Source organism: Physella acuta, unplaced genomic scaffold, assembly GCF_028476545.2.
Source record: "Physella acuta isolate Inbredline_101_S28 unplaced genomic scaffold, ASM2847654v3 ptg000418l, whole genome shotgun sequence".
In the NCBI taxonomy this organism is placed as follows: Eukaryota; Metazoa; Mollusca; class Gastropoda; family Physidae; genus Physella; species Physella acuta.
Genome location: NW_026731937.1, coordinates 28,083 through 55,144, shown reverse-complemented (window position 1 = coordinate 55,144; position 27,062 = coordinate 28,083). Strand labels below are relative to the sequence as shown.

Below are 27,062 nucleotides of genomic sequence, written 5' to 3'. Positions count from 1 at the left end.
TTTAAAAATAACGTTTTAGTGCTTTAAGAAGTTGGAAACTTGATTGTTACATTTTTTTAAAAAGCTGCAATGTTACACAACTTTCTATTAACCATTTTTAAAAATATTCATTAGTCCAGCGGTCCCATAAAGACACGTAGCTTTAGTTTTAATAACTTTTATCCGTTAAATCTTGTGGTCGTTTGGAGCAATCCGGGTCTATCTTTAATGCAACTGTAAGGTTGAGTAATAGATAATTTAGAAAAATAATTTTTACAGAAGTATCATTTCATTTAAATGAACAAATCTGGTAAATATTTATCTAAATAATTCCAAAAAACTACAAATAAATCTTTTACAAAGTTAATTATATAAAATGGTCATTATTGGACATCATAAGCGAATGGACTTGTTATAAATAAAAAGTTATAAAATATGCATGGTGCCATTACCTTGAAGAAGGGTGGGGGAGGGTAATCCTATATTTTTGATACACCCATCCCTTATACCCTAAAACTCGGTTGATGAAGAATAACACGAAATATAAATCTAGAATATATAAGCGATTTTATTTTTAAAAGATAGCTTTTTTGCTTTCTTAAGATATCTTTCTTCAAGTTTGAAGGTTGAACAAAAAATGATTTTTAAAAAATAATGAAAGAATTGAACACAATTCAGCGGTGGCCATAATAAACATTGGTCATGTAATAATGACATTCAAAATAAACAGCTAGGCCTTGTAGAGAAACTGGACATAGTGTTGACCACCTTCATATGCCGAGGTCACCGAATCAGGTGAGTTCTCCTTCACTTGTCCCAAAGACGGTTAGGGGCAATTGAAATGATACTTAACATTTAGAGAAAAAAAGACGGCAATGAAAATAGTGGATAATTTATATTAACTGACGGTAATTGGTATTGTTTGTTTATCAAAGAAGTAAAAATAGAATTTATTTTTTACAACATTCGTGTTGTTTTTGGTGAATTCGGCGAATTTAGGTACAGGCGAATGTGGTGAATTGCGTTACTGGCGAATATTGTCAATTTTGGTATAGACGAATGTTGTCAATTGTAGTTCAGACAAATCTTTTGAGACATTGCAGACAATTTTTTTTTTCTAAAATGTTGAAAGATCAAACACGTATAGACATTATTTTTTTTTAAAATTCGACTTATTAAAAAATACTGCGTTTTGTTGATAGGACGGAATCTATCATAAAACGATTCATTAGCTTATCAAAGAATTCAATTGGAAAATATATCATCAAATATTGTTTGGCTGTTATTTGGTACTTGTAAGATACGTAATGAAGGTGGTGTTTTTAATTTCGAGTAGATTTGAGTATTAAAACGCACAATATGTGTTGACATACGCATCGATAACATCTTATAGACTTTGAAGACATAAGCAGGTTTTCAACAAATGAGGTTTCGGCTCAATGTCTTCGTTAGAATTCTCAGGAAGCTAAATAATTGAAACTGTATATAAGCTAAATATAGACTCGATTAACTTCAAAATTGAATCCACAGGAAGAACTTGACGTTATTTTTTTTTATAAAAATTATGTGATTATTTCATGGAGGAATTACAAAATAAAGATAATATTTTTGTTAAAAATATACAACTCTAACTTGTTAGAAGCAAATCTTTTGTGTGCTACGTTTTTAAAAAACTCTTTGAAACATAGTTAGAAAAAAAATTCAAACTTTTCTTGGCATTTCTTGAATGCGCATCGGACGCTATTACCGCCATACGAAGTTTATCCATCCGCAATGGAAGAACTCACACAGTTTGTGCACAAGTCTTTTGAGAACTGCGAGGCGAAGAGCGCCATGGAAGGGTCAGATCGTCACCAAGAGGTCAAGGTCGATGACTGCGTCTCGCTGGAGATGAAGCTGAGCGCCATCAAGAGCGAGAAGAGGTACGAGGACCACCACTACGACGACGATGATGACGACGATGATGATGATGAAATCGACATCGATAACGTGCCAGACGAGTCGTCTTGCCCGCCCCCCTCAGCGGCTGAGTTTGCTTCAGGTATGTTGGTTGTTTGATGTATGTCTGTTTAATGTATGTCGCCCTCCCCCCTCCACACATGGACATGTGTACATACGCACTCATATACATAAACACACCAACAAATATCCAAACTCACACACGCACAACAATAAAAAAAACCCCACAAACACACACTGGCAAACACGTATACCCTCACTTACATACACAAACACACACTGACGCTCAACCCCCCCCCCCCCCCACGCACAGACACACAGTAACGCCCACAAGCGCACAACACATGCTTGTACACAATCACATGCACATATATAGTCCATAATAACGGAAATAGTTACATTTTTACTTAGGATTATGGTTAAATCAATTCACGGCGTGGTCGAATTGTATTGCGTTCGATTCCTAACCCGAAATTCTCGATTTCTTGGTAAACTCCAGTAGAACGTCCCTGGGTCCACCCAGCTCTAATGGATACCTGACTCACGTTAGGGAAAATAAAAGCGGCTAGCCATTGGGCTGACCACACTATCCCTTCATATGCCGTGGTCACTAAAACACTTGAACTTTACTTCCACTGTCTCGTGGTTATAAAGCCTACTTGCCTTTTTTTTTTTGTTTTACAAACACACGCACTTACACATAAATATACACCCGCAAACATACACAAACATGCAAAACACACACACACACACACATACACATTTACTGTGCCAAATAATGGAGACAGTTAAATTTTACCCAGTGTTGTTTGGATTAAGTCTACCTTTAGACATGTGCAAGGATAAGGTTTAGAGTTTAGCTACTGGTTTTCGCGTTACTTACAATTACAATACTGGCGTGCGCTTAACAAAAACATTTAAAAAAAATTCTTCTAAAAACAAACTCTTTTTGTCCAGTCAGTTTTACTAAGTATAAAACTTCCAAGTTTTGTTACATAGCTTCTTAAATTTGAGTAACAAAACAATACATCTATTATAACTATAGTTGAACAAATAATCATATATGGGGGATTAATTATCATTTTCCTAACTTTTTTTTTGGGGAAAGGGGGGTGGTTAGTTATCGTTTTCCTTTCTTTTCAAAGTCGAACGACGAGGTGATAAAATATTCCAACAATTCCATCAACATATTCCCCAACCCCTCGGGTTATCTATCATATATTTCATCTATCCACCCATCAAATAACACAGCCTTTAATCAATCAGATCATCCATTTATCGATACAATCATTCATCACCGTCTGACAATATTTCAAACAATCCGTGCATAAACCCGTTCATTCGTCAAGCTGTTCATTCTGCTCCACCCGTCCACCAATCATCCACCACGACGGCTTGTCCATCCATCCATCAGTTGAACTATCACTCACCCTTTCATCCTTTAATCCATTCATCCATTCAACCACCTTTACATCCTTCCCATCCACGAGTATCCACTGAACCACACACACGGTTTACCTACTGAACCTTACACAGGGTTTACCTATTAACCCCCCCCAGGGTTAACCTATTGAACCACATACATGGTTTAACTTTTTTGAACCCCACACGGTAATTTAACTAGTTCTATTCGTGTCTCGCTTAGTCCAGCCCTGGTTAGAATCCTATAGAGATTCCCAGCTTTTGCTATAGCTCCTGGATGTTCATCTCTTCTACTTATAATGATCATCACTTAATTATATATATATATATATATATATATACTAGCCGTCCCGGCCAGGCCCTGCTCTGGCTTCTGTGAAAAACCCTTCTGTTAAAGACCATCACCTGTGTGTTTAGTAATCATCATAAACCCGGCATTGCCCACCCAAACCACAACCAACCAAAACCAAAACAACAAAACGCAAACATAACGCTAACACAATTACAAATACAAACGAAAACAAAAACTTACAACAAACCAACCACAACCACAAACACCAATACGAACACAAAGAAAAAAGCAAACGAAAACAAACCAAATCCAAACACAAAACCAACCACAAACACAAACCCAAAGAAAAAAACAAACGAAAAAGCAAACGAAAACAAACCAAATACAAACGCAAAACCAACCATAAACCCAAAGAAAAAAACACAAAAGAAAAAACAAACGAAAACAAACCAAATCCAAACGCAAAACCAACCTCAAACACAAATACAAACACAAACCCAATGAAAATAAAACACAAACGAAAACGAAAAAAGAAAGAACAAAAACGAACCAAATCAAAACGCAACCACTAACGCAAACCCAACCTAAACACAAAGAAAACACTAACGCGAATATAAACGCAAAGTGCTCACGGGGCTGAATCGCCTACTTCAACTTAATAAACGACTATAGTACCCCAACTTATTCATAGTCTTTTGCACTCACTTTAATGAAAGTAGGCGCGAAACCGAACACGGGAGGCCCGGGACCCCAAAAAGCACCCTGTCTGGGCGCCAGAGGACGCACCATGACGTCACCGCCTGATTGAACTTAGTAAACGCCTATAGTGCATAACTTATTTATAGTCTTTTGAACTCACGCGAACGTAGATACCATAGCGTACACCGGAAGGCCCGGGGCGCCAAATAGCACCCTGTCGGGGTGCCGGAGGACGCCCGGATTTGATTCACTTAAAGACTATAGTAACCAGAGTTTCTTCCAGGCATCTCTTCGGGGGGGCTTCGCCCCCCCGAAAAATTTTTACCGCCCCCCAGAACGATATGAAATTTACATAATTTATATAGAAAATATATACTTTTAACAGTGTCCGCCCCCCCCCCGAAGAAAGTTTACCGCCCCCCCGAAGATTTCAAGTGTCCCCCCGGAAAAAAAAGTCTGGAAGAAACACTGATAGTAACCTTTCTTACCCATAGTCTATCGCACTGTTTAAAACAAAATTATGCAGCATAGCGCTCACATGATAGCCCAGGGTGCCAAATCAAACCGTGCAGGGGCGCCGGCGGACGCGCCTGTTTCAATTTAGTGAACAAAAATGATAATACTCCAAGCTTATCCGTAAATGGAAAGAAATAAACGTATATGATTTGTAGGACCTGGCTTATTAAATGTTATTGATTTAAAAAAAAAATAATAATTATTGAACAGTATGTTCAGTGTATAGAATAAATAAAAGTCAGTGTTAAAAATACCTAACGACATTGCACTTAATCAATCCCCGCTAATTGTGTAATTATTTTTTTTTTCTTAACACCAAAAACAAAGTAATAAAATGTTAATTCTCTCTTCTTAAGGATTTATTTTTCATTAAAGGGAAGTAACTTTGCAGTCAATACATTTCCGACACAATTTTAGAAATTTTATAAACGTCGATACACTTTTTAAAAATTTTATGTCGCGTTCATAATTGAAAATTATTCTTCTAAGTAAATAGAATGAAAATTGTTTTTAAAGACTTTCAATGGTAATTTTTTGACTCGTAAATTTAGACTTTGAGCACGATAAAAAATCTAACACTTAAATCCGTAGAAGTGTCAACGACAAACTTTTTTGTTTTTTGCCACACGTTACAGAACTGAGCTTTATATATTAGATATATATATATATATATATATATATATATATATATATATATATATATATATATATATTCATTTGTATATTTTATACATGGGAGCTGGGAGGGTGGAGGATTGAGATGAACCAATACCCCCCCCCCCCCCCCACACACAACCCCTTTTGTCTATACGGACATCACCGTGGAGATAATCAGTGAAAGTAAAAGTACATGTCAATCGAGCTTCAACTTGTCTTCAAGTAAATAAACCAGTTTTGAGAGTGATTTCCCTTGTTAAAGTAAACAAATCTTTGCCCAAGTGACGTGCGCTTATAAAAAATAAAAATATTTTTTTTACAACGGTTGGGGGGGGGGGGGGGGGGGTGAAGAGGAAAAAAAAGGGGGGGTTAAGGGACACGTGAAATGATGTACAGAACTCACCTACAATTATTCCCCCCCCCCCCATTTAGACATCTCCTCCGACTCCACTCACATTCTCCTCCCACTCCACCCCCCCTCCGCCCCCGGCTCTGAACGCCCCGCTAATCTTTGATTTGAGCAACGTCCCATTTCTCTAATAAAATGATATCGCAAATTTGCCCTCACTTCCGGCACGCTCTGATTCCAAGAAGAGGCGGAAATAAGATGGCTCCTGAGAAAAGGGTCCGCTGGAAACAGATTTTTCCTGGGTTTTGTAGATCTACAGCAGCAGATATAGTTCCCTTTTTTAAGTAAATGAGCTATATATTTAAAACTTGGAACTTTAACATGTGCTACTAGGCCTATTTAAGTAATGAATTAACCATTTCAAAAAAATAATTTCAAATTTGTTTTTAAAAGAATTAAATAAAAAAACGAAATATTCATATAAATATTAAAGTATAGGCTTTAAATATAAATTTCTATAAATTTCTATAAATGTATACATATATACATATACATATATATTTATATCTATATAACTTTATATTAATTTATATAATGTATAATTGTATTTACATATGTATATATATATATATATATATATATATATATATATATATATATATATATATATATATATATATATATATATATATATATATATATATATATATATATATAATTTAAAGGTTTATACATTAACACAAAAATTGATAATACTAAATTTAAAAATGTGTTTTTAAGTTTTTATTGGTATATTTCAGAGTTTTGCTCAATGTACATAGCTTTAAGATATTAAAAATGTTTTTTTTTCTTCTATATAAGTCGTTTAGCTTTGCATAGAATTTCTATTCGGTCCTTTTTGTCGTGAACATCTTTTCACGTGTTTTCCTACCATGTGATTTTAAGATCTCGCCCAAGCCTCGTCCAGCGCGTGAATTAGCGTTATCGGTAATAATAATAAGAGCCCGGATATTAGCAGCCATTAGTGCAAGATTGCAGGGTTGCGGGCCCCTTAACGAGCGCCGGTTGTCGCCCGCTAGAGGTCACCCCCTCTAATTAGGCTAACAGATCTAAACCGGCGGACTGCCGGTGTGTTTAGCCGTGTCTTCCCCTCCCCGCGATTGTGTGGGCTGGAACCCGGAGTCCTGCTGTTGCCGGGGATGTCTGCACGATGTAAAGATACATTTACAGATAAATTTACAGTACATTTACAATAATGTTCACGGGTTAAAGCAAAGGGCTATCACAAGGGCTGTCTAAAGTTAACGACCTATAAAGATTCTTTGTTATTGGGTGTCTGCATATATATATATATATATATATATATATATATATATATATATATATATATATATATATATATATATATATATATATATATATATATATATATATATATATATATATATAGGAAATGTTGAGCATATCTTGTATCGGAATCAGTGTGTGTTTGAGGGGGGGGGGGGCGCACTTTAAACTTTCGCAGGGATGGTGGATGAAATTCTATTTCGTTTGGAGGGTGGTAGACAAACTTCTTGGAGGGGGGGGGGGGCTACCAAAGAGACATATAAAGGAAACTGATCGGTTTAGACGATATACTACTTACAACACAAACACACGCAGGTCACCCAGTACAGTTTAAACTGTACAAGTCTCTGTGTGTGAGGGGGGGGGTTGGAGTTATAAAGAGAAGCGTGCTGCACCCCCCCCCCCATATAATTCTGGCATGAACATTCCTGTCACTATGTCCTAGATTCCAGACACAACAACTTAGTTCAAACTCGCATGGCGTATCGCTTTAACGATCTGCGAAGGTTTTCTTTTTTAAAGCACCCAGCATAGCAAGCGTTTAATTAAGTGTAATTAATTCAAATGATCCCACACACTGCTACATTTTTGGAGTCAATTACATGTTCATATTTCCATACATTAATGAATTAGTTAACCCTAATTGATTAATTAAAGGTATTAAGGCGTAAGTAAAAATGAATTTTTTAACGTTCTTTTTTAGGCGTTATAAATAAATGAATTAGTTGACGGTAAATAAATAAGGTTTATTAGATGTACGTAAATTGTATATTGTGTTATGGTGGTGTGAAGATTTGATTATGGTTAGCGTTAGGTTTCAGCAGGACTCAGCACTAACCATGCGTGGATACAAAAATTTACAAAATTTATTGGAAAATTTTAGATTATTGAAAGAAGCCTGAGAAAAAATTCCAATCATTAGTGATGTTTGAGAAAATAAAAGTAAAGTAACCTTTCGAACCTTTCAGTGCATAAGTAAAGTTCCTTTTTAGACCTAGCTATCCATTGGGCAGATGAAATAGAGTTCATGTTTCTTGGTATCGGTATATGAAGTGACGGTTTGTTCAGCACTATCCCGAGATGCCTTGACTTTCCCCAACATAAGTCAGGTACCCATCAGAGCTGGGCGAACTCATGGACGTCCTACTGACTCGAGACTGGGATACAGTTCTAGATTTTTCGGAATAGCAGTCTAGCTCTCCATCATTCGACCACGCCGTCTTTATCAGTGTTTCTTCGAGACTTTTTTTCTCCAGGAGTTCGGGGGGGGGGGGCACTTGAAATTTTCGAGGGGGGGGCGGACACTGGTAAAAGTAACTATTTTCTATATAAATACTATTTCGTTCGTGGGGAGGGGGGGGGGGGGGTGTGGCGGTAGACGAAAAGATGCCTGGAAGAAACACTGGTCTCTATTGTTCAAAAAACTTTCCAATTGTTCCGCAAAGACAATAATGCTCTCAAAATCCTAAATCATTTAATGCAGTTTTCTGCATTTCTTATAAAGAAAAAAACCTCGGTAAAATTGATGTTTTTTCTTCATTCCAATATAGAAATAACTGATTCTCCAATGTGACTAAAACACTGATTTATAATATTTTTTTTCTATTTAATTACGTCATAGTTAAACGTGACGTCAAATCACCACACAGACAGTGCCTGACGTCAGCGCTCAGCGACGACGCCGATGACGTCGACGCCCCGCCCAAGGTCAAACAGCGACGGTCAAGGACGAACTTCAGCCTGGAGCAGCTGAACGAACTGGAGAGGCTGTTTGATGAGACGCACTACCCTGATGCCTTCATGAGGGAGGAGCTGAGTCAAAGGCTGGGGCTGTCGGAGGCGCGGGTGCAGGTGGGTGCAGTTGTCGTGTGGGGTGGGGGTGGGGGGTGGGGGGGTGGAGAGGCTGTTTGACGAGACGCACTACCCGGACGCCTTCATGAGGGAGGAGCTGAGTCAGAGGCTGGGGCTGTCGGAGGCGCGGGTGCAGGTGGGTGCAGTTGTCGTGTCGGGGGTGTGGCTGGTTATGTGTGTGTGTGTAAGGGGGGGGAGGATACTGGTCTTGTTAGTGGGGGTGGGGGTGGGTGATACTGGGTTGTGTGTGTGTGGGGGGAGGATACTGGTAGTGTTAGTGGGGGTGGGGTGGAGAATACTGGTGTGTGGGGGGGGGCGGGGAAACTGGTCGTGTTAGTGGGTAGTGGTTGTGGTGGGTGGGGGGTGGAGGGTGGGTGGGGGGCTGGAAAATACTGGGGTGTTTGTGGGAAATACTGGTCATTATAGTGGGGGGTGGGGGTGGAGGATACTGGTCATGTGTGTCTGTGAGTGTGTGGGGTGACTGGTGGTGGTGTGATAGGGAAGGATACTGGTCGTGTCGTGGTATCTAGTCATTTAGGTTGGGGGGGTGGGGGGTGGGACTGACTATTTCGGTGGTGACTGGTCGGTTGGGGTGGTGGATGACTTGTCATCTCTTGGTGTCTCCCCGTGGTGTCAATCATATGGCTATGGTTAAGAGTTGCAATATGTAAATTGCCAAATACACCATGTATATATATATATATATATATATATATATATATATATATATATATATATATATATATATATATATATATATATATATATATATATATATATATATATATATATATATATATATACACCTATATATAATTCCTTTATTGATTATTACAATTTCATATTATTTATCTAATGCAAATCTTGAAAAAAAATAGCTTTACTAGACTGTATATATTTTTCTACTTGTTATGATCCCTTTACCTGTACTTAACAGACACCTCTGATTTAGCCTTGGCAATAAAAACGATACCATACTGGCGTTAAGCATTTTTCACATAAACAAATGGAGGATCAACCAAAGCATACGAAGAAACATTTTCGGCCTACAAATTTATTGAACCTTCTTCCCAAATCTTTATTTTTTTCGAATTTATTTATAAACCATTTTTTATTGCACTGTAAATATGCTCGCTATTATTATATAGATAACGTAATTAAAATAACATTCTAAAATGTGATAATCACATTTCAGTCAATTAATAACGAGGGGTATAAATATTAATCTAATCGCACCAAAAGACTTTTTTATTTGAATTTTATTTTAAACAGATGGGTAAAGATTACCCTCGTGTTCTGGGATAATTTTTATTTCTAAATTTTAAAAAACCGGTAGGGAAAAAGAAAATAACGTGTAATCGTTCATACCGCAAACGCTTTCAGTCGTATCGTCCATTTATAATTCACAAGACGCTTATTACTTCCCCTTGGGAAACGGAAGTGACGAGAGACCAATCGAGTTAGAGAAGGTCTCGGGAGAGTCTCGGGATAGACCTCGTGACCGAGCCATCGACGTCGGCCATATTTGTTTCGAGGGGGATGGGGGTGATTTAAACGGATTCCGTTAATAGAAGAATTGGAAATTAGTGTGGAATAATTTTTTGTGGGGTGGGGAATTCGGGGGAAGGGGAAATACACAGTCGGACCTGTCTAGGGAATGGGGAGCATATCTTGTACGGGAATACCCGCTATTTTATTAGCATTACTAGCGGAATGTCCGTTATTTTATTAATATTGAATCAAGGAGCATAATTTTAGGTATATGGTGTGTCATCAAGGCATAGCCACAAAGTGAATTAACTGATAATACTTTTCTTTTATTAGTTTGTATGATAGTGTATTATATAATACTATTATATAAATGATATCATGTTACATAATTATAGTTAATACTTATTATATGATAATATTATAGAAATTATATCATGTTACATACATATAATTTATACTTATTATATGATAATATTACAGAATGATATCATGTTACATAATTATTGAAATAGCAATATCTATTCGATAACGTAGCGTTGCTAGTAAAGTAAAAAGTAAAAATTTCCTTTTTGGACCTAGCGACCCATTGGGCAGATGAAACAGAGTTCATATGTTTCTTGACCTCGGCATATGAAGGGATGGTGTGGTCAGCACTATGTCTAGGCACCTCATGTTATCTCTATCTCATAGTATCTCTATCTGACAATACGACAGAGTTAGGTTGAGCAAAAGTTTTCCCCCTTTAATTAAAATTTTTGTTGACTGGGATATGTTTAGGGCTAGGGATGTTAAAAACGTAAATGTTTTTAACTTTCAAATGGCTTTGAACTTCTTCGTTCTTAATTCTAGTGTCATACGTAATTTCCTCCAACACAATAGGACTGGTAAGTAGGTCACCAACCAGTTCAACGGCTCAATAAAACCTGCATGAGCCATATAACTGATTGTTGACCTACTTACCAGCCCTATTAAGTATTACGTGTCAACCTGCTATGCACTAAATTGGCCGTTGACTTGATTTCAGCCTGCTTTTGTTTCTAAATTGGCTTTGGACTATTTTTCAAATATATTCAATAATGTTCAAATTATATCTTTGAAAAAATCTGACTACAGAAGATAGAAACACGGATTATAAGAATCTTTCTTTGATGATTAAAGACTTAAGAAAATTAAGTCTTAATTATAGCCCTATTTAACGATAACGTCTCATTTCACTTCAATTATATCACCCCTTCCCTCCCCCATACATCTTTTAACACCGAATGGTAATTTCTAGAAATGAAATCATATTTTTAAGTACATTCTCAAATTAACTCCCTTTATTACATTTACTATGATGCATCAAGGCGAGATAACTCTTAGAAATGAAATCAAATCTCAAAAAGTGACTGATGACGCTATTACCCAAACGGTATAATCGCCCCCGAAGACGCCCAGCGTATAGCCCGATGTTAACCTTCACGAGACGCGCCCACCCGCCGGTCATGCGCAGTCTCTGTAGAATCATATCATCGCCATGTCCCTAGGCATGCATCGCTCAGAAAATCTGGCCACTAATTCCCTAATTGCCGGATAAAATTTTTTTTTTAGACCCCCAATTTTCAGTTGGTCATTTATTTTCTGATTAGCTCCTTTGAATATAGGATCTGTTCCCTTGTCATTCCTATTTGTCGTGATTTTATTTTAACAAATTGGTCTAGGGTTAGAATAGAGTAATTAATATAGTCTGATTAATCTGAAGAGGATTTCTATCACAAGTATTAGTTGAAACGAAAAAGTCATTTACTGGTATAGACCTACAGTATAGAAGCGTTTCAGTACGCATCACTAGAAGAACTTCAAAAGCCTTAGCATCAATACGAAGAAACTGTATAAAAGTATTGGGGTATAATATGTATTGACAAACGGGACTGTGTGTTCGAGCAGTAGAGCACACGGGCAGTTTGTTTCTTGTTTTGAGTCTGAAGGACTATATTGAGTACCTGGCACCAATCGGGGAAAGTAAAGTCTGCTGGGTATAGGGCTGGCTATACTATTAAGTCATATATCGAAGTGAGAAAAAGATGAACTCTACTTCACCTGCTACGTGATTCATCTGGTCAGATATTATGATAATTAATTACATTGGGTTAAAACTGTTTCTAATTATATGGGACGGAGTGGTCGGTTGGTAGAGCGTACAACTGCCAACCCGAAAGTCTCGAGTTCGGATCTCAGGATAGAGTCCGTATGACTTCTTGAGTCCGCCCATGTCAGTTGGGTACTTGACTCGCATCAGGTAAAGCATAGGCAGCTGGGCACACCACCTCTTCATATGATGATAGAAATACTCTCCTCTGCTAACTTATTTATAAGGTAAGATTGCTAAATTTAGAAGTGCTGAGTTCGGACCCCGGGTTGATGAGGCTCGTTAGCCAGTAACAGCAACCCATCTAGGAGAGATAACTACAAAATCAAACAACTGCTGCCTTGTAGTTTGTTTTAGGTTGGAAGTAACTCCAGTAAAATAACAGGCTGAAGTCTAAGTAAAAGGGCCATATAGCGCAAAATGTTGACACGTAATACTTGCGTTGGATGCAAATACACTTCATTAAGAACGAAGAAGAATTATATTAGTAATATTACCTACGTACAATATTTAAAACAACTTTCTCAATTCGAATTCTTCTTCTTCTTCGTTCTTAATTTTTTTTAGTGTTGGAAGGGATCAAGCCTTATCTGCCAGAGGGTTTGAACTCGAGACTTTTTCGAATAGATCACCATGACTCGACCACGCCTCACTCACAATTAAGGATACGTGTCAACTGGTTATGCGCCATTGAGACCATTGACTCCGATTCAGCCTGCTTTTCTTTTTGGATTTACTTCCATAGCCTTTGTCCAACCAAGAACAAACTACAAGGCAGCAGTTGTTTGATTTTGGAGTTGTCTTTCCTAGAAGAGTGGCTGTCCCCAGCTAACGAGCCTCATCTGTCCGAGGGTTCGAACTCGAGACTTTTCCGTTTAGCAACCATGAGCTTTACCGACTCGACCACGCCGACCCCTTTCAATTCGAATAACTATCGCAAGTTCTTTAATTTATCTTGGACTTAACGTATAGATCCTACATACTCTCAAAAACAAAACAAAACAAAACATGTTTCATAAAAAAATGGCGAAATTTTCTTCCCATCTTTGAGCTGGAGAAAATTGATTTATGAAATGACTCCTAAGATGAAATCTAAGAATGATTAAAAAGCAAAGATTACAGTTAATAACCGCGCATTCCTATGTTTCCTTTCACTCGTCCCACAACCACAACGGAAGTGTCGAGTTTTTTCCTCCGTGCGCATGCGCAGCTGATCACGTGCTGGATCACGGCCACGTGACCAGATAAAAGGCGCTGGAAAGGGGCCAGATTATCTGTCGGGTTTTGCATGACGCGGCGCGGCAAGCGGCCGGTTTGGCCGCGTCCAACAACCATTGAGAGACGCCATTATCTAAATAGGTTCCTTTGGAGCTCCAATATTGCGCTTAATTTTGAGAATTGGCTTCTGAAAACCCCAATAAATGCGGGGAAGGCGATACTTCGTGCGGACGTGCAAGGGAAAATCTGTTGGAAATACTGCGGTTTTGGTGTAAGGGGGGTTTGGGAAATATTGATAAAACAATTATACTTACTTTAAGTCTAGGCTTATTAATATACATTGGAGGTAGTTATTATTTTTGAAGAATCTTGTGTCTCAGAAATGAATATTTTAATAAATGCAATGATTCCGAAACATTTTCAATGAAAATTCGGTGGATCGATATACATTGTTAAAGATGTTTTGATAAAATAAATGCTTTTGTTAGTTTAAAAAGCTATTCCGCTTCATTCGTATCTTTCTTAAAACGTATACATTCAATGTAATACATTGGAAGCAGTCGTATATTGAAGCGAAATTTCTTCTGCTAATAATATACTAAAGAGAAATATATATTGTCACTTTTTTAAACAGTGTATTATTCATAAGCTAAATATTTATACATATTTTGAGTTAAGTAATGGAACTGTGTTGGCTTTCAATATACCAGTCGGCGTGGTTGGGTCGGTAAAGCTAATGGTTGCTAAAAAGTCCTGAGTTCGAACCCCAGGACGCCTACTTTGTAGTTTGTTCTTGGTTGGACAAAGGCGGTGGAGTCAAATTTAAATAGAAAAGCAGGCTACAATCGGAGTCAACGGCCTATATAGCGAATAGCAAGTTAGTACGTAATTCTGAATTTTATAGGAAGAAATGTCTCCAACATTACAGTTAATGACGAAAAAGAAGATGTAAAATTTTTATTTATTTTTGTTGTTGCACATTAGAACAACCCAATGGCGTTCCTGTCTTAGTCCCTTTTGACAATCACGTGGTCAGATGTGACGCAGGATCTATGTATTGATGCTACAGCATCGCTTTAGACTTGCATCGGCTTTTAGAGAAGTTTTCTTTCCTTTAATTTGACTCGCTGTTGTATATCAACCTTAGCTCTCATAGTAGGTGTCGTCATTGTAATACACACACACACACACACACAAATACACACACTCACACACATACATACACTCACACACCCAAGCACAAGCACATACACACACAAACACACACACACACATATATATATATATATATATATATATATATATATATATATATATATATATATATATATATGTATTTATGCATATGTGCAATCACTACTAATAAGCATTTATATACGCTTACTATAAATGAAGCGATTGACCAACTATTTTGTTTGTCGATATTTTTGAGAAGTCGAAAATAATAATAATTGAAAAGCAGAAGTATTATTTTTCTTTCCTAATTGCTTTATGATTATCCTTTTTGTTTTAAAAAACAAAGTGTACACGTTATACTATCTTTGAACCCTAAAAATATGTACTTTAACTAACGTGATATGGTTTCAAATACTAGATAGATACATCTTTCTACAAAGTTGTAATTGGTTATACTAAAATAAAAAAAAAAACTAACATTCGAGACAGTTGTATTTTTTTCGAAAGATGCTGACAATAGATTATTAAGATGACCTCTGATTTCCGCTTGACCTTGACCCTTGTTCAGAGACAACAACACCGTTCGTATGACGCCCCGGACCCACCCCCACCCCTACACTTTACCCCCCCCCCCCCCCTCTTTTATTTCCCACCATTGATTCCCCAGTAAAACTGATGAACAGTGCAGGCCACGAGATCACGTTAGGTAAATCTGATTTCCCCATGAACCAAATAGATTGATTTGATTATCGATAATGTTCTCACACCTCGCTTAACAAAGCTGCGTTCTTTGACTGCCAGTTTTTTTTTTTTTTTTTACAATTTTTTTAACCCGACCCTTCCGGGAAAACGAAAAACAAGTACGCATCTTTTCTTCTGTTTCTCCTAACTAAGGAAACGGTACCATTCATTTATCAGCTCGGTGTGTGATGGGGGGGGGGGGGGGGGAGGGGGAGAGACTTGATCAGACAGACTTAGAGAATATATTGACAAGTTTCATTTATTTGTTTTTTAGAACCACCAATGTAAGCTACGAACTATATTTCTAACGTAAGGAGTAGCTTAATATGAAGAAGTCATTCGTCCATTTTTTCATTCGTCAATTTGTCCATTCGTCCATTCGTCCATTTGTCCATTTGTTCATTCGTCCATTTGTCCATTTGTCCATTCGTCCATTCGTCCATTTGGCCATTTGTCCATTCGTCTATTTGTCCATTCGTCCATTTGTACATTCGTCCATTCGTCCATTCTTTCATTCGTCCATTCGTTCATTCGTCCATTCGTTCATTCGTTCATTCGTTCATTCGTTCATTCGTTCATTCGTTCATTCGTTCATTCGTTCATTCGTTCATTCGCTCATTCGTTCATTCGTTCATTCGTTCATTGGTTCATTCGTTCATTCGTTCATTCGTTCATTCGTTCATTCGTTCATTCATTCATTCATTCTCTCATTCACTCATTCACCCATTCATTCATTCTCTCTATATCCCCAATCTTTTATCAACTCTCCACAATGTGTGTGTCGGAAATACCACAAGTGGTAAAGGCAAAGATTGAACAGCCTTTTAAATAAGATTTGCACAATTCCGTTAACCAGCCCCCTAAGGCGTAGTGCGTGTGGAGGCGTAGATCAGCCTTGGAGTTTTGCTGAGGCATCAAAGATGTTTCCTAACTCTTGCTTTTCTCAGTCGTAGTCGATCTTACAACAACCAAACAACAACACAACCTATTAACAACAAAACATTAATACACTACCAACGAACAATCGCATATCAACATACAACCTATCAACTATTGTCTATTAACACACAATACACCAACAACCATCCATCACCCATACAACACATCCACCACACATCAACACACATTTTATTAACAACCACCAGTCAACGCACAACAAATAATCACACATCAACACACGTTTCATCAACATTAACACATCAACACAACCCATCAACGACAAAATATCAATTAAACCATCTATTTAACATTCTACAATTAATCCACCCATAAAATCACCACACACCCAATTATTACATTTCACTCGTTAAAACATAAACCATAAAATCACCACACGAAAAATGATCTAATTTTTAAAAAGCAAATAATTTTTTAAATTAATTAATTAAAAAACAACAACAACAACAACAAAATCACCACATGCCAAAGATATGAAATGAACCTCCCCCCTCCCCTATGCGCTCCCCTCCAAAAAAATTCCACCAACGAGTACAACATTTTGGATAACGTAACAAAACCACCTCTATTTTCGACCTCCCAAAACCTCACTCAACTCAAATAAAATTAACAACCGTTTTTAATTTCATACATCCTTAACCGAAGCCATGCCTTACTGTGTGACCTCACATTTTATTTAAACCAAATTCATTCTTCTCGTACCCCCCCCCCTCCGCATAAAATACAAGTTATGGATAGAATAAAAAAAGGAGGAGGGGCTGGGGGACGGAGTTTACACTTGCTAATAGCAGAATTCGATTACACTAACAAAAATTTTATTCAGTTATGACAAAACGGACTAATTTGATGCCGCGCCACGAAAGTGTTGTGAAGGGGAAAAGTAGTCCCCATATCCCCAGGGGAGGTCAGCGCGTAGTAATATGGGTAAACGGAAGTTTTCGCCATTACGTCGCTAGGCGTACAGCGCCGTCTTTTCGGGGGTGGGGGGCGACGACAAGGGGGAGATAATTCATTAAATTTAGAGATTAAGGGAAAGAGAAGGCGATAGAATCATATAGCCCGGAGAATTCGTTGTTGATTTTCTTGACGGTGGCTCGCAGACGCGAAAGTTTGAGCAGAGTCGCGCCAAATGGCTTAATATGATTAGGGCGGACGAAAGCGGAAGGGGTTGAAAGATTGCGTACACAAGCAAAGGGAGAGAAAAAAAACCTAGTGACGTTAATTTTATCAGGGGATGGAACTCTGGCGACACAAACGATTCTAATCAGATTACCCTCTCCTTTTTTTTTTATAAAAAAAATTAGTAAAAAAAAATGTAGGATGAACAGGAAGGGGTAGGGAATGGGGTGTAAAAATTAACGTAGAATATCAGTAGGGCGGAAACGGAAATAGATGTAAAAATGAAAGTGAAAGGAGCGAGGAAAAGGGAGCTAAGAACGGGTCAACTTTCGAGGAAACTCCGCAAAATGAAAGAGCAACATTTGGGTTAACATTTCTGACCCAGTGGCAACATTCGTTTTTGTGTTGTTAGCGGCCGGAGTTTATCATAATCTACGGTATTTGTCATAGCCTTTGGGTTATGTCAAAATGTATTGTTTATGTTGTAATTTACGGTTTATTTCCATTCATGGTTATTGTAATATTTTATGGTATATATCATAATCTACGGTATTTATCATAGCATTTCGGTTATGTCAAAATATATTGTTTATGTTGTAATTTACGGTATATATCCATTTATGGTTATTGCAATATTTTATGGCATATATATGATAATCGATGGTTTTTGTCATGGCCTTTGGGTTATGTCAAAATGTATGGTTTTTGTTATAATTTACGGTATATTTCCATTTATGGGTATCGTAATATTTTATGGTATATATCATAATCTATGGTTTGTGTCATAATGTATGGATTATGTCACAATTAAAATCTATTGCCTAAGTCACAATCCAAGATTTTTTTCATGATTTATGGATTAATGGTATTCCTCAGTGAACATATATTCTGTTAAAATGTGTTTATTATAATGACCTATGGTTTTTACATACTGATCTATTATTTAATCATTATTTTTTAGTTATGTTATATGGGTTAACTGTAAAGTTAACCAGCTATAAGTAAACTGCCACATATGCGTCAAAAGAACTTTTCTTAGGCGTCCGCGCTTGACTTAAATTTTAGAGACCCACTGGAAACTGATTGATAATATTTTATTTTATAACCGGAAAATTTCATTATAACCTAAGGGGGCTATTTTATAGCCTGGGGTTTATTTTGTATCCTGAGGTTTATGCCATAACTTGAGGTTTATTTTATAACCCGAAGTTCATATTATAACCTGAGGTATATGATATAACATGAGAATTTCTGTATATCCGGATGTTTATGTTATATAATGGAGCTAAAGTTATATGACTTTACCTGCTTACCATTGTCTCTAGTTATTAGACACTTCCAATTGCCAAATAGGGAGCAGCTCTAAGATTTGTTTCTTCCGGTATATGTGCTGTATAAAAGTATCTATATAACAAGAAAAATCAAGTTTAGTATAACGTGGTGAAACCAGATTTGGGATTTTTAAGGAAAGGAGTAATTCATTGTTTGTTTTTTAAATAATAATCTTCACGCGTCCAGTTTTTAAGTATAAAATACCTTTAGAATTTATAGACCTGCTTTCTATTCCATTGAATCCCTTTTCCTGCATAAAACTTCTTTTAATAAATTAACAAAACGAATCAAAATTTTATTCATAAAAATTTATCTAGCTAACATCATATCATCGGAGCACATTTTTTCCAAATAGAATTATATAATTTTTAATTTAATTTTGTATATAAAAAGGCTGTTCACACAAGTTTTTTACAATCATCAAATGTGATTTGCATTGATTGAATGTGATTACATAAATAAAAATCTGAGTGCGTTTTGGGTTCTTCGGTGCTTTTAGAAATCTCCCAACTGTTTGTTGATAGAATTGTTGTTACAACTGTTTGTTGATAGAAGTGTTGTTCCAACTGTTTGTTGATAGAATCGTTGTTACAACTGTTTGTTGATAGAAGTGTTGTTCCAACTGTTTGTTGATAGAGGTGTTGTTCCAACTATTTTTTGATAGAATTATTGTTACAACTTTTTGTTGATAGAGGAGTTGGTGTGGAATCCACGAGTAGAGAAAGAAGGGAACGAAAAATGTCATGTAAGAGATCGTTTTAAAAGAAGGATGGGGAAGGTTGGATTTTCATGGCTTGCTTTAAAAAGTAGTCACATATTGTGTTCGTCGACGACATATATTCTTGTCCCAAAGCTTAACGTATGAGTGTGTGTGTGTGGGGGGGGGGGGGATTTAATTTTAAAAATCCAAATTAATCTTCCCTATCGAAATTCATTGCTCTGATGTTTGTTATAGTTAGAAAAACAACAGGGCGTTTTGAATTCTATTTGGATTCCCAAAATAGGCAGCACCGTTCCGTGAAGTTACAGATATTACCCGTAGAGCTGGCGTAGTTATCAATGCTTTATGTTTCATAGGGATGGCATGGTCGAGCGGGAGAACCCATGATGACTTACTCAAAATTAACGAGTTCGGATCCTCGGGTATATATGTATGCATAAGCCATTTTTAACAACCCGGTCCACGAAAATGTTTTGCTAATGCCACTGATTACGGTATTTGTGCACGCGCGTGTGTGTGTGTGTGTATTTGTGAAGATGCAAAAGCTGCAAGGAAGTAATAGTGACAGCCATCATAAACTGATCCTTACACAAAAATCAGGGAATGCAATGGCTAACAATAGGCATGAAAAGTCTGTGTAATGTTACTAAATTTTTGAAAAAAATCTTTTAAAAATATGGCAAGCGATACAATTATAGTTACATTTGTAATAAACCGGGAGTGATCTCCCTTAAACTTTCTCGAATATTCTTATATAACTTGGAATATAGACATGATTTTTAATTACTTAAACTTTTAAAAATAGAATAGAATCTCATAGAAAAAAAGAATTGCGCACCAAGCAAACGACAAAACAAAATGTGAATAATAGTGCGCAATATTATTAGTACTTTATAAATTTACATGCGTTTTTTTGAGAAATTGGAAATAGCGTAAATTAGTACATCCGGTCTACGGAAAGTACTCAAAATCTGACAGAAGGTAGAGAATTAGATCTTTTACTTACATGTGAAATTTCATTTATCTATCTGAAATAGTACTCAAGTTATAGGCTTTTGAAAAATTCAAAGTAGGAAAAGTACCACTTCCGATTATCGGAAATCGCTCAAAAGTTGATACGGTCTACGATTTTGATAAAATACTTATATATGAAATTTCATAAACCTAGCTGTAACGGTACTCAAGTTATCGTGTTTATACACAGACAGACAGACAGACAGACACACACACACACAGACACACAGACATACGGAAAAGATTGCAAAATTATGTTTTTCCGTATCAGCGAGGTGTAAAACGTCGAGATTTGTAAAATCTCGATTTTTTTTTTTGCACGATTACAAGAATTTCTCTATACTTCGTATATACGAGAAAGTAAAAATTAAATACGTTTGGGAACAATCAATTACACTCATTTTTATATTTTTGTATCGAATATAAGTCGTTGAAAAGCCTTTTAGAATTATTTTATCAATTCAAATATTTTCAAAAACTGCCCTCAACCTCTCCTTGAAATCAACCAGATTGGCCAGGGAGAGTAAAACAATTAAAGTTAGAACAATTGTTTTCTATGATAAAATTACGCAAAAAATGATATATGATGTATAGCGTAGTATTGTATTTATATTAAATAATATAACATCCCCAATCACCACAACACCCTGAGTCTACTATTCCAAATTAAAAATAAAAGTGTTTACTAAATTCCTATTACATTGCTAGTATTTATTTCTTAGACTATTTCAAACCATTATAAAACCGGAAGTAATTTTGTACTTCATACACAAATGTTATAAAATATTCAATTTTGGTTAAAAATATGTTTTCTGGCAACAAAATATTTGGAACCAACTTTTCAAGACTATTACCAGACGGAACACAATTTCAAAAGTTTATTTAGTCTACTCACAGCGTATCCTTGCATCTTTTGTAATTCAAGAAAACACGTGAACTCTACTCCGTTTGTCTGGTCTAATGGTAGAACGTCAATTCATTAATGTTCACGCTGGAATAGTTTAAAACCCTATACTTTTTTTTTTACTTTTATTTTCAGGTTTGGTTTCAAAATAGGCGGGCAAAGTGTAGAAAACAAGAAAGTCAGATGCAGAAAGGTAGGAGTTGTTGACCTTTTATATTTTCTATGGTTATTAGAAATATACATAAATAAATAGGTCTTTTGTTTGAAATTATCTTTGATAACCGAAGCTGAAATAAATTATAACTCTGTCGTCTGATTGTTTCATAATCTAAATAGTTTTTGACGCAAAATTTCCCTTGCGAAATATTAATTTTACAAGAAAAAAATCCTGATTTGAAATTGAAGATTTATCATCAGCAACAATGTTATTCTCCATAATTATTTTATGGAAACAAAGGGGTAAAATTGATTTAATTTGAAGAATGAATTTAGTGCAAGACTGTTCAGTTAAAAGACAGACGTATAAGAATGTTACTCATCGCTCTTCGCAGTAAAAGTATTACAAATAGTAGAAAATTTGTTCACGGTCGTAGCAGTATAATCGAATCGAGAGTATTGTCAACATCGATACTTTAATCGTCAGGGTTATGGTTAGAGCTTTATTTAGAATAAAGGTTTAAGAGTACAGCTACGGTAAAAGTAATTTGTTGTTTGAAAAAAAAAAGGTTAAGATTAAGGAGTCGAGGATTTAAAATAAAAATTGTGCCGGAAGTTGTAATCGGATTAATTTTATCTGTAGTTTCCTCCTCGAGCGAAAGTTGACTAAATCACCTACTTTCACCACTCATCCATTCTCCTTGACCTTCATGCCCCCCCCCCACCCCCCACACCGCACAGACCCCTCACCCAATATGGGCAGCCAATAACCACTCCCCGAGAAAAGAGATTTAGCCATTGAACTGATTCCTGTTTTTAATGAATATCGGACAAATTAATTAAATTAGCCGTCCCGGTCGCCGGCGAGAAAGGGCGGCCACAATTAACCCGCGAGTTCTGGGCAAGGGGAGTTAAGTAAGTAAAAAAAAGGGGAGAAAATTAGGATGGTTGAATTCTTTTCTCAAGTAACTAAAGTGCAAGACAATAGAATCAAGAAAAACATCTTTAAAAAAAGAAAAATCAAAGAAACATTATAATATTATATATTTTTATTTCTTTAATTTAATTTTCTTTAATCTTTTAAATTTTCGTTAGCTAAAAAAATTAAGTCGCGTATATTTTTTTCAATTAAACAGAATGTGTTCAATTAATTTTTTGTTGAAAATTGATCAGAGCAATTTTCCACAATTTATTTTCCTTGATGTAATAAGTGGATGATAATATAGCTTTATTTTTTTTAAAAAAGGTAACATATAGCTTACCAGCAAGCATGTTTTAATGCAGTGCTTCTAGAGTCAAATTTATATAAGGCCAAAAAATGATGGTCTATCTAGTAAATGTCCAGTTGGTCAGTACGCCCAATGAGTTGTATCTCCAGTAAATGTCCACTGGTCAGTTGGGTAGTATCTCCTGTAAATGTCCACTGATTAGTTGGGTGGTATCTCCAGTAAATGTCCAGTTGGTCAGTACGCCGAATGCGTGGTTTCTCCAGTAAATCTCTACTGGTCAGTTGGGTGGTATCTCCAGTAAATGTCCAATGGTCAGTTGGGTGGTATATCCTGTAAATGTCACTGGTCAGTTGGGTGGTATCTTCAGTAAATGTCCAGTTGGTCAGTTGGGTGGTATCTCCTGTAAATGTCCAGTTGGCCAGTTGGGTGGTATCTACAGTAAATGTCCAGTTGGCCAGTTGGGTGGTATCTCCAGTAAATGTCCAGTTGGTCAGTTGGGTAGTATCTCCAGTAAATGTCCAGTTGGTCAGTTGGGTGGTATCTCCAGTAAATGTCCAGTTGGTCAGTTGGGTGGTATCTCTTGTAAATGTCCAGTTGGTCAGTTGGGTGGTATCTCCAGTAAATGTCCAGTTGGTCAGTTGAGTTGAATCTACAGTAAATATCCAGTTGGTCAGTTGGGTGGTATCTCCTGTAAATGTCCAGTTGGTCAGTTGGGTAGTATCTCCAGTAAATGTCCAGTTGGTCAGTTGAGTTGAATCTACAGTAAATATCCAGTTGGTCAGTTGGGTGGTATCTCTTGTAAATGTCCAGTTGGTCAGTTGGGTGGTATCTCCAGTAAATGTCCAGTTGGTCAGTTGAGTTGAATCTACAGTAAATATCCAGTTGGTCAGTTGGGTGGTATCTCCTGTAAATGTCCAGTTGGTCAGTTGGGTGGTATCTCCAGTAAATATCCAGTTGGTCAGTTGAGTTGTATCTACAGTAAATATCCAGTTGGTCAGTTGGGTAGTATCTCCAGTAAATGTCCACTGGTCAGTTTGGTGGTATCTCTAGAAAATGTCCACTGGTCAGTTGGGTGGTATCTCCAGTAAATGTCCAGTTAGTCAGTTGAGTTGTATCTACAGTAAATATCCAGTTGGTCAGTTGGGTAGTATCTCTAGAAAATGTCCACTGGTCAGTTGGGTGGTATCTCCAGTAAATGTCCAGTTGGTCAGTTGGGTGGTATATCCTGTAAATGTCCAGTTGGTCAGTTGGGTGGTATCTCTTGTAAATGTCCAGTTGGCCAGTTGGGTGGTATCTCCAGTAAATGTCCAGTTGGTCAGTTGGGTGGTATATCCTGTAAATGTCCAGTTGGTCAGTTGGGTGGTATCTCTTGTAAATGTCCAGTTGGCCAGTTGGGTGGTATCTCCTGTAAATTTCCAGTTGGTCAGTTGGGTGGTATCTCCTGTAAATGTCCAGTTGGCCAGTTGGGTGGTATCTCCAGTAAATGTCCAGTTGGCCAGTTGGGTGGTATCTCCTGTAAATGTCCAGTTGGCCAGTACGTTCAATGAGTCGTATTTTGAGTAAATGTCCACTGGTCAGTATGTCCAATGATGTGACCAGCAAATGTCCCTTAAAGTCATACACCGTGTTATGTCTTGCTATGTACGCCTTTATTTTATTATTAAGTGTCGGGTTGCTCAATATATCCTTGTCTTATCACTACTTGTTTCTTCACAATTTGAACCCAGGATCCCATTGAGAAAATAAATTTATGTGTTCTATTTTTTCTTGTATTTTTGGCATTAAAGCATCATTTTCTTCGATATCATAACGACATTTTTGTTACCATCATCACCATGATGATGATGATGATCATCATCATCATAATAATAATCATCATCATCATCATCATCATCATCATCATCACCATCATCATCATCATCACCACCATCATCATCATCACCATCATCATCATCATCATCATCATCATCATCATCATCATCATCATCATCATCATCACCATCATCATCATCATCATCATCATCATCGCCATCCTCATCAATATCATTATCATCATCATCATCATCACATGATCATTATGATCATCATCTTGATTATCGCGATCATCACCATCATCATCATCATCATCATCACCTTCATCATCATCATCATCATCATCAACAACAACAACATCATCATCATCTTCATCATCATCATCGTCATCATCATCATCAGCATCATCATCATTATATTTATCATCATCATTATCATCATCATTATCCATTATTTTAAAACTAGTATTACATTTCCCAATTAATTATCGTTACTTAAATTATTATTATTTTAGATACATAATAATTGTTATTATTGCCATTATCATTATCTAAAACGGCCCAAGTGTTCAGCTTTGATAAGTGAATATAAAAACAATGAATCCGTTACAAAACGAAAATTCTGCTCCAACTCTCTCCAATACTGGCTTCGACTCCCAGAATAGGGGAAATAAATTGCAGGTCAAGAAAAGGGAAATAATTCAACGGCGTGAAGAAATGAATCAAGGGAAAGAACCCCCACTAAAAAGGGAGACAAACACATTCCTAAACCTTATAACAGAAGAGGGATTTGAATTCTTTATTAACCCTTCCTCGCCAAAGGAGACACAGCGGGGGACTTAATCAATTTAATTAAGAAGATCTAGAGGTCTAATTGGCGAAGGCACAGCGACCGTCCCCGGGGAGATTCAACTGTACGTCTAACGCAATTCGGAGACGTCGGACTTCAGCTTTTCATTACCCCCCTACTCCCCCTCCCCCCCCACCCCTCGCGCCTCCACTCCCCCGTTTAAATTTGATACACCCAGTAGCCAGGAACGGACGTAGTAGTCTGCGATGTGCTGCCAACTTGGCAAGCCGGTCAAGTAAATATTAATTTTTTTTTCAATAGATTTTAGTGCAGCATTTATCTGGCCATGATGTGCACAAATACACATACTATTTGCATAATATCTAGGTATAGCAATAATAAAAAAATAAAAAAATAATAGAAAATAATAAATAATAGAAATCATTTTTTACTAATCATCGCTAATTTTTATGTTAACACCAACGAAAACGATAACGATTAGACGTTTGAAATGTATGGTTATTAAACTATATTTCACCGACAAGTATTAAAACAGCTTCTTAGGCTAGAATTTCAATATCTCCATCTAAGTGATGCCGTATTACGTGTTATTTTTTGATAAAACAAATTTTCCATTGTCTACGTGAATGCCTACCATGTTCCGAGGCGTTGCTCAGTGAGCAAGGTGTAGCCTTGAGTGATAGTAGATGAAGTAGAGTGTATCAGTTTCAGTAGATACTGAATAAAGTAAGATTCCATTTGGTTTCCCTAATCTTTTTACCCCAGGTACCAAATAGAGCTGAGTCGACTCAATAAAAAACAATAGGATTTGAACTCCACTCATTAACTAAGCTTCTCGTATTCAGACATCATATTCCTAACTAGCCACCACTTTCTAGTTTCTTGTTACTTAAATAATTTATACACATTTTCCATTTTACGTTGTTGGAATTCGTTAACAATAACATAACTCAAAAGTGATCTAAATTACTCTATTGTTATACATATTTAGAACAGTTTGCCTTACACTACGAGAATAGCCCGCCATTTTGTCTCACCTCCCTCCCCCTACCCCACTCTGGTTAACCGCCATATTAGCAATAGACCCAAGTGTACATACATACATTACTGCACGTCATTACATGGATATTGATAAGTCGGTGCTCATGATTTGAGCGAATAGTTCAGTTTACTTTTCGATGAA

General features: G+C 36.7%; 1 protein-coding gene across 1 annotated transcript in view; it reads left to right on the top strand.

Moving 5' to 3' along the window:
- Nucleotides 1-1,752: 1,752 nt before the first annotated feature.
- LOC131942660 (short stature homeobox protein 2-like) overlaps nt 1,753-27,062 on the top strand; it is a 37,543-nt gene continuing 12,233 nt past the window's right edge. The window contains exons 1-3 of the mRNA XM_059302560.1: nt 1,753-2,020; nt 8,842-9,071; nt 22,008-22,065. Coding sequence (XP_059158543.1) covers nt 1,753-2,020; nt 8,842-9,071; nt 22,008-22,065 — 556 coding nt within the window. The remainder of the gene's footprint in view (nt 2,021-8,841; nt 9,072-22,007; nt 22,066-27,062) is intronic.